The sequence below is a fragment of the Jatropha curcas genome, chromosome 3 (genome assembly GCF_041381405.1).
Source record: "Jatropha curcas cultivar XTBG-Jc1 chromosome 3, XTBG_Jcur_1.0, whole genome shotgun sequence".
Classification (NCBI taxonomy): domain Eukaryota; kingdom Viridiplantae; phylum Streptophyta; class Magnoliopsida; order Malpighiales; family Euphorbiaceae; genus Jatropha; species Jatropha curcas.
In genome coordinates, this window is record NC_143153.1 from 30,177,712 (window position 1) to 30,186,815 (window position 9,104).

At 31.2% G+C, this 9,104-nt stretch overlaps 1 protein-coding gene across 1 annotated transcript; it reads right to left on the minus strand.

The window, feature by feature from the left end:
- Positions 1–500: 500 nt before the first annotated feature.
- LOC105639792 (putative indole-3-acetic acid-amido synthetase GH3.1) lies at positions 501–2,819 on the minus strand. The gene is made up of 3 exons (XM_089719669.1): positions 2,418–2,819; positions 2,212–2,313; positions 501–2,130 (listed from the first exon to the last, which is right to left on the minus strand). The coding sequence occupies exons 1-3, from the start codon at positions 2,735–2,737 to the stop codon at positions 759–761; spliced, it is 1,794 nt and encodes a 597-aa protein (XP_089575795.1). The 5' UTR covers positions 2,738–2,819; the 3' UTR covers positions 501–758.
- Positions 2,820–9,104: the final 6,285 nt, after the last annotated feature.

Here is a 9,104-nt window from a genome sequence, read left to right on the forward strand (position 1 = left end):
AAGCACCCAACAAACAGTCTCTGCTATATATATATAACAAAATCAGAGCTCTTTCTTTATATTTATAAAAGAGCTGTCTGCGATTGATGCTTGCCCACTATATATATGAATCTAAGCATAACTTATAATATGCATATCTACTATATATAGATCCAAACAAAAACCCTCTGCAAGAAACTTAGTAATCACAACAGATCAATAGGTCCCCCACAAGTGTGTGTGTGTATATATATATTATATATTTCAAGAAACCCTAGCTATACCAGAAGAATATGTAGCACGTGCACTACAATCCATGCACAAAAAGCCTAGATATATCCAAAATAAAACACATATCAAGAAGAGAATTGATTAATATATATATATAAATATGAAACGGTATCTGTTTCAAAACTTACACTTTATGGACGTCTTTTCTACAAACTTTAGAGAAAGCTGAAGCAATATAAAGAACAAGAAAAGAAAAAGAAAGAAGACAGACACATACAGGGAGAGAGAAGTAAAGGATTCCAATGGACAAACAAACATATAATGGACAATTACATCATGCGCAGTACAGATTATGTGAACTTATTACACAAACACAGACTCCCCTTATGCTATTTCAAAAGATACTTTTAAAAGCTAATAAAATTCAAGAAAAAGAAAGAGACATAATTAGAGAGTAGTTGCTGTCTGTCACTGGTACGTCTATCTTCCCAAGGAGATAGATTAAATCCCTTCTTTTTTTTTTTTTTTTTTTCCTTGCCGCCATGCATTCAATGGCGTCGTTCTGGTGTCCAATGTGGTAGAGATGGGCTGAAATGCTTTGAAACAACTCTTGAGTCCAACAGTTCCATTATTGGCGTGAAACTAACACATCTTGGTACCTTATACTGGTTAATAGACGCACCTCTTGATATTGCATAATCCATAAGCTCTTCAAAAGTGCCATTTTTCACTACTCTTATCTCTAGAGGACCGATTGAGTTGTCAGCAACTCGTCCTTGTCTATAAACCGAGTTCAGTGACTCTTCCATGGCGAGACAGCACTGGTTCAATACTTCCTCTGTTGGTGAATTTGCTGTGTCCTTAACCATCAGTTCCCAATATATGACATAATGACCTGGAATTGTATTAGTATCAGCATAACTTGTGTATTCAACAACGCTTGTGTTGAATTCTTTTAGAAGAAAAGAAGCATTTTCAATGGCCTTTTGCAACTCAGCTTCGTCGGTTTTATCCGAGTCAATACTCAACAACACGTTCTTTCTCCTTATAAACCGAAATTGTGGAGCTGAGTTATAAAATCCGGTGACTCGGAGAATGTCACCGACTCGGTACCGGTATAAACCAGCGTAAGTAGTGATTACCAGTTCATATTCTTTTCCAACTTCAACGTCGGCAAGATCAACAAGGCGTGGAGGAGAGTCACGAGAGAAAGCTCCAGAGGGTTGATGAGGCAAGAACTCAAAGTAAGCCATGTTCGGCATTATTGTATAAGAAACCTCAGACGGCTTGCACATTGGCTTCAAATTAAGCCCGAAATAACACTCAGAAGAAGCGTACATGGTGCAAGCCATAGGCAACCCACCACTGTAATATTCTAGGGTAGGAATATACTGTGCCATAGCTCCAGTCACAATTACGTCTAGATATTTTGTATTAGGCCAAATTCTTGTTATGATACCTTCCCAGTTCTCTTTCGAGCATTCTTTTGCAATGAACTCAGCGAGTTCTGGGTTAGGTTTCAAGATTTTGCCAATACATTCCCTAACAGAGACTTCAGTTATTCTAGGGTTTAACGTTCCAGATGAAATATCCTCTGCCAGTTGCTTCCAGTGGACCTGAAGGAAATTAATTGCTCTTAGAAGACCAGAGGCGAAAATTGCACCAACACGGAGTACTTCTTCGCGCACAAGGAGTCCACAAAGCATTTGGGAGTACATGCTTTGGAAAGAGTCTGCACAAAGAACAGCCTCGTTTGGGCTAGTATAATTATTGTAAGGATCATATGGTCTGTTCTTGAAATGTTCGCTCTTGTAGTAGCTTGTGAGTACTGGACGCGCCACTAACCCACTTGGCGTTTTTGTCTCAGCCTTCACAAACAAGAAATATAGTCCTTTCCCTTTGTCCAAACCAGGCACATATCTGTCAAAGTAGTAAATTATTATCAACTTCAAATTTTATCAAAAAGATCTGAAAATAAACGAAAATAATATATGTACATACAGATTCATAACAGGCATAAGAAGACTGTATAATAATTGGCGACGATCCATCTCTTCTTGAATTGTTGGCATCAGTTTCCTCTCACCAGCAGAAGTACCAGAGCTACAAATATTTACAGTTATTATTATTTTTCTAAATGAAAAAAAAAAAAAAGAAACAAGGAAAAATTTACATATTATGTAGTGTTCTGAAAAGTTCTAGCTCACCTAGTGAGAAACTCAGAAACAGGGTGTGCAGAGAAGATGGGAGAGCGATCACCATTAGCTATACGTTGAATATCAGGCTGAAGATCCTCATAGGTAACTACAGGGATTTTTGATTTAAAAGTGTCTCGATCAGTTGCTCCTTGAAGCGAAAATCGGCTAAGATACTCAGTCTCTGAGTTTCTGCTGAGTATTTCCGCAAGAAGCCTTTCTTGCACTGAGTCTACGTTTTTAGTCATGTCTTCAATGAATTGAAGAACTTTGGCGTCCTTTTCAGATGCAGGAGGACTCAGAGGAGATGATAGACCAGAATCAACGGCCATGATAAAAAATCAAAAGATTAAATTGTTTTTGAAGAAAAAGAAAGAGAGATGAGCAGATGGTGTTTCTGTGTTTAGGCTGTGAGAGGAAATGGAGAAGAGAAGGATGTATATATAGGAGGAAGTTGATGTGTAAGCCAGGTAAGCGTGCATTGTGTATAATATGTCGACGTGGACAAAAGGAACCAGTAAGAGGGTTGATTTGGAAGGACGTTGACGGATTTATATTAGCAAAATCATTTCAATAATATTTATGTTACAGAGGTTGGCCGGGTGACCAGAAGACACGTAGGGACCACTACACGTCACTTTTGTTATTTGAGACCCGACATGAATGGGTCCACATGTTCTGCCATGTCAGCTTAGTATTGTCTCAACCTAAGCGCCAGGCGGACCACGCGGCACCTATATGGTGAGTTTGTTGGTCTCAGATAGCGATCGCTGCCGGCTGATATACCGTCTGATTACCGATTCTTTTTTTTTTCGCCTTCTAATATTTTATTTTAGATATTAGATATTAGAAATTAATTTGGTAACATGAAACGAATGGATTTTATAAATTAATTAATACATATTCGAAGTAAAACAAAGAATTGCTTAAACATAATAAATTATTTGAAGAATTTTCCATCACAAAATTTTTTACTAATTTGATGAGTAATCTATTGATATTCTTTCGACTCGTTGGATCTCTCTAATATATATATATATTATGTTGTTGACAGCTTAGAAAATCCTACTAGTAATAGAGTATTAGTTTAAGTAGTAACCAGAGACCTAGAGAGTATCTGTGACGCTGGGCAAGAATTCTTGTTTTGCTAATGGCATTGAAAGTTAATTAGAAATAATATAATTAATTAGAACAAAAATTATACAATCAGGTGCAGTAATCACGTGGATGGGACATGGATTGGTGTTAGTTAAATTTGATGGTTATTGTAACGGATTTAATTTAAATTAATTTAATTTTTAGTAGAATATACTAGTATAAGATGGTGATGATAAGGCCGGGGTAGGTTTGCTTTTCAATTTGCATTGTTTTAGTGTCATGTCAGTTTGCATATTTACAAACTCCATTGTTTTGTTCACCATCCTTTTGGGAAATTATGATTAGAATAATTAATCTTTTAATTAATAATGATGATTTCGGATTAAAATAAATGGGGGTGATAAAGTTTTTAATGGCGGTTTAACATTGACATTGAAGGAATCCTAAGGAAAATGTCAAGAGTTATATATTATAAGCAAAATATATTTATATAATTAAGAGAGCTTCATGTCTATGTGTAGCTTAGTGCTATAGCAATCTAATTGGATCCAGCAATTTGGTTTTTCTATATGAAAGAGAAGGAAGGATTAAATGTATGTAGTGGACTCCAATTAGTACGACACGTATATGATGTGTCATGGTATATATACATCTTACGTTAAAATTTTAAAAAAATATATATAAAATAAAAGGTTAAAATTTGGTGGAAAACCCTACAAAGTGCCTTTTGGGTAGTAAAATGACTTGTAAATGATAGTAATAAAGCATTTTCAGAAGTTACATATAACCCCCTTTTAGTGTAAAACTTTGTCATTTTCCTATTTCTTTCAATTTTTTTCTTTTAGAAATTCTGCTTTTGCATATGTAATTCTGCATCACAAATAACTATTCCACTAGCAAACTTGATTTTATTAATTATTCCCACAAGAAAAAGGTAAACCTAATAAAGAACTATTGATTTTTTTTTTTTTTTTTTTTGGTATCTTTTAGTTTTTCCATTTCATGATAATTTTCTTTCTCCGATGCAAAGAAGCTGACTTTAACAAGTTGAATGTTGATGTTGGGTTTATTTTAGGGTTAGATGGTATTGGCCTATGCAAGTGCAATGTTGTGTAGCTCATAGTAAAGATAGCAATACCAGGAAACTTTCAATCTTCCTTTTTTATGTTTCTTATGCTTCAATAAACATCTGTGCACCATCTTCAAAGGGGAATAGATTAATTGAAAAAATAAAAAAAAAAAAGATTTAGTAACTATTATGGAAATAGAAACAACACATCTGATACGACATACCACGTGATATGACATTTTTGATAAAACACAAGACAATAAAACACTATTGTAATAGAAGTGTTAAACTTTTACATGTATATGATATAATTTTGATAATTTAATCTCAAAACTCTAAAAATGATTTTTTTATGAGCAAAATTAATAATATTATTATTATTAATAAATTCTGGGAATATTTAATATAACCAAGAACTAATGCACCAAACCAATAATTTTAACATATATATACATCCAAATCTATCTCAAATATATCAAGTGAAAAAATTAGAAAAATTATTCAGCTAGTGACCCAACCAATTATTTTTTTTTTTAAATTACTCCATAAATTATTGAAATTAATTTTTTTAGTCCCGTGAATTTAATTTCTAACTTTGTCATTGTATTCAGCTAATTTCTAACTTCGTCACTGTATTCAGCTATATATGTCCTTTTAAATCTAAATGAAATCCATAGCATATCATGCTTAATATAATTTTCCATAAAGTATTTCCCTGGGCGAATTTAATATTTTGAATTATATAGCAAGGAGAGGTTTAATTAATTTCTTAGATAGCATAGGTTAGGATTTTTTTTCCTTTTTAGGTCCATCAATTTTGTTCTAGCAAAATAAAAAAAAAAAATTGTAGGAAAAAATAATGGAAGGAGCTAGACACTTTGTCCTCCAATTATTTTTCTATTGTTTTCAAATTTCAACCATTGAAACTATAAATATCATTAATAAAAAAGACATTAGGTTGATTCCTTCCTAACCAGTAATACAGCACTAAAAAATCATTCCTTATTTTGCTATATAGTTGCTATCAATACTCATAGTGTGGCCACTGGACACTACCCTACATACCCAGAAAAAAAAAAAGGTGGAAAATATGTATATTGTTGCTTCACATGCAAAGCAAAATCAGGAAAAATTGAATTTTATGGGTATAAAATAGACAAATGCTGATTCATTGATAAGGTAATTAATAATAATTATTTATTATGTAGCAGTAAACTTGATAATTAAATTAAATATATTAATTAAGTGTGTCATATAAAGTGCCAACAGATGGAAAAAAACACAAGATTTAGGAAACTATTTATGAAGGCTACAATATATTACTTTAATCAAACCATTCTTGTTACCTATGTCATATGATTAGTCATACACAGAAACAAAAATTGTGGAAATATATGGAGAGATGACATCCCAACTACCACCTCTGTAGCTACCCATTCCACAAATTGGATTTTTTATTTTTTATTTTTACCCATTTTTATTTTTCATTTTTGCCATGCAGTAAATATTTAATTGGGTGTAGAGGAAGTATCATCATGATGCATTAAAGGGTTTGATGAGTGAAAAAATTATAAGGAACCATTCATTTTATCAGAAACATGTTCAAATGCAATGATTTATCATAGTATTTAACTAATCCTTAATTTTATATATCCAAAAAATAATAATTTTTGTTCTTTTTAATATAGTATAATATTGTAATAAAATTTATCATATCATAATAAAAATTAGGTAAAATCGTGTATTGCGTGGATTTACCAACTAGTTGAAATGTGCACACACAGCCATCAAATTTGAGAGGTTAAGTAACAAATGCAAGAAATTCTCAATCTCTGATCCACTTGAGTTGACTAGTCCTCTCTTGGTAATTACGACTTTAATATAAATAATAATTATTATTTACCATATCCTGCTTTGTGTTTCACGTAATTGACTTTCACTTTTTTGTAAAGGGTCAATTTATCTGGTACGATCAGTTGTTGATTAATTTCTCTACTTGTAGCAATGTATCTCAATTTTGCCGTCGTAATCTATTTGGCATATGTTACGTACATATAATTGCATTATATGCCTTTATATAGTCAACTACAACTATTTTTTCTCCAATAGATAATGTCTAATGAGTATAAGCAACGCAAACCTTTATAAAATAATAAAGGGTGTTTTGAAAAAATAAAATTTCAAAAAAATTGAATATGCATTTTTAGATAATCAATCCATTACGAAATGTTCTCCTTCCAAAATAAAACTTAGAAAATTTTTTTTCTGGAGAAATATTCTCGTTCTAAAATATTTTTCAAATGCAAGTCATTTTCTGAAAATAACGTAATCTTATTATAAATTTATAGTTCAAGAAATAAATTGTTTTATTATAAATTTAAATTATTTAAATATAAAAGCTTCTAAAATTTTTTCTTTTGTTAATTACCACGAAAAAAAAAAAGATTAAATGTATTGTCTCGACTTAATTTTGGATATATGAAACATAGCCAAATTCAATATTTTAACCTTGAAATCAAATGTATTTGATAATTATTACTTCTCCGCATAGCTATATTAGGCAAGAAGCGATTTCGTACTCATAAAAATCAAAGGTGGTCCTGAAGACTGAAGAGTTAGGCAGATATAGAGGAAACTGACATTAGTACTTGCTTTACAATGTTTTTCCCATTTTGTTATTTAAGTCCCACAAGTTTTGTCAGTCTCTGCATATAGAGAGCTCTTAAAGCTGCAACTTCTTTAAGATGATCTTGGAGATGACTGGGTCAAAGAAACATCCATCGCTCTTTGTGGGTCATACACGATCACCAACTTGTTATATCCGACAGCTGAATTAAGCACTCCCTACGGATAAATTTTTCCACGGAAATCATTTCCTTGTCACCCTTTCTTGCTGGGTGCTGCTAAGGCAATTTGGCCTCTTCTGTTCTTGGTGAAATGTAGGGTATGCTGCCATGCATATTAGTCGGTCATTTTTAACCCTAGCTAGCAGTACTAAATATATATATTATTCGATTTTAATCAAGTGAATAATACGAATATCGTTATGTTGAAATTATATGTTTTGTGAATTCTAATGAAATACAATCTAATGTAATATTCAAAAGCATTTCTAATATATTCAATTTTATTTTCCATTTTTTGAGGAGATCACTCTGTTTCTCATATTCTTAGAGAAATTAATTTTAGTGGAGATTGACTTACAAGTTTTGCTCATTTTTCTAGATTGTAGGTATAGCTTACTTTAGATGGTATGATTCTTAGTGTTTTTCCTCTTTTTTTATATATAAAAAAAAAAGACATTTTTAATATAATATTTAGAATAAAAATGCATTTATTACATTATATAACATTTAATTACAGCCACTTATAAGACCAAAGGAAAAAGGAAAAAGAAGAGAAGTGGTAAAAGTTATGGTTTTCAATTCCGTGACATTATCAAATACTTTGGTGTATACATATAATATATATAAACCACAGAAAAATCTCATTAGTCATACTATCCTCTGATCAAATTGTCTTATTACACCCACGAGGAAGTAAAATACAATATTTCTTCCATTAAAGCGTGTGGTCCAATACCATTTCTCCAACTTCTTCTTCTTCTTCTTCTTCTCCTTCTTCTTAAGTTGAACGTAGACAATGACCTTTACATTTTGTCTAAGTATCATAAAACAGGCATGCGCAATTATTTAGGCAAGTTTCAAACTAAGACATATAAATACACACGCTACTTATATATATATATATATATATATATATATATATATATATATATATATTAAAGTTATTCTTGAGTCAATTTACACGCATTAAAATTATATTTTTTTTGTCAAACAATTTTAGAATTTCAATACTCAGCTACTCGCAAAATCATATATATGGATTATATTTTTATCAACAACTTAAATATATTCATGATTGTTATTTCTCCAATAAAAGATTAATTAGTTGTTGATTGTTGAGTAATTAGGAACATAATCTATATTTCACATATTGTAAGTTTGAAAAAAAAAAAAAAAAAACGTACGTACAATGACATACAATTAACCATTAACTGTATGTATGATGTATCCGATACAATGTATTTGTGTTTACATTTGTTTTCTATCCTTAATTAACTGGCACGACATTGGATCTTGTCTTGGCTTAGGCATGCAACAATAGAGCCAAGATTGTAACAATCAAACATCATGTTTTGTTCTATTTATTACCAAATATAATCAAGCATATGTCTTTCCATAATCTTGAGCTACATCTATAAAAATGTTACCCTGTCTCTATGAATTAATCGAAAACTAAACACGATTAGTTCATTTTCAAAACGCAATTAAATTCATTAAATTTTATTATAGGACTAAGTACACAATTAGTTTCATTTTCAAAATGCAATTAAATTCATTAAATTGTATTACACGACTAAGTACAATTCATGTTAAGTTATTGGCAACAGTCATATTAGCATAATTTGTCATGAAATTTATTAAAATTTTATTTTCCGTGTTTTTGTTATTTGATATGATAATTAAATT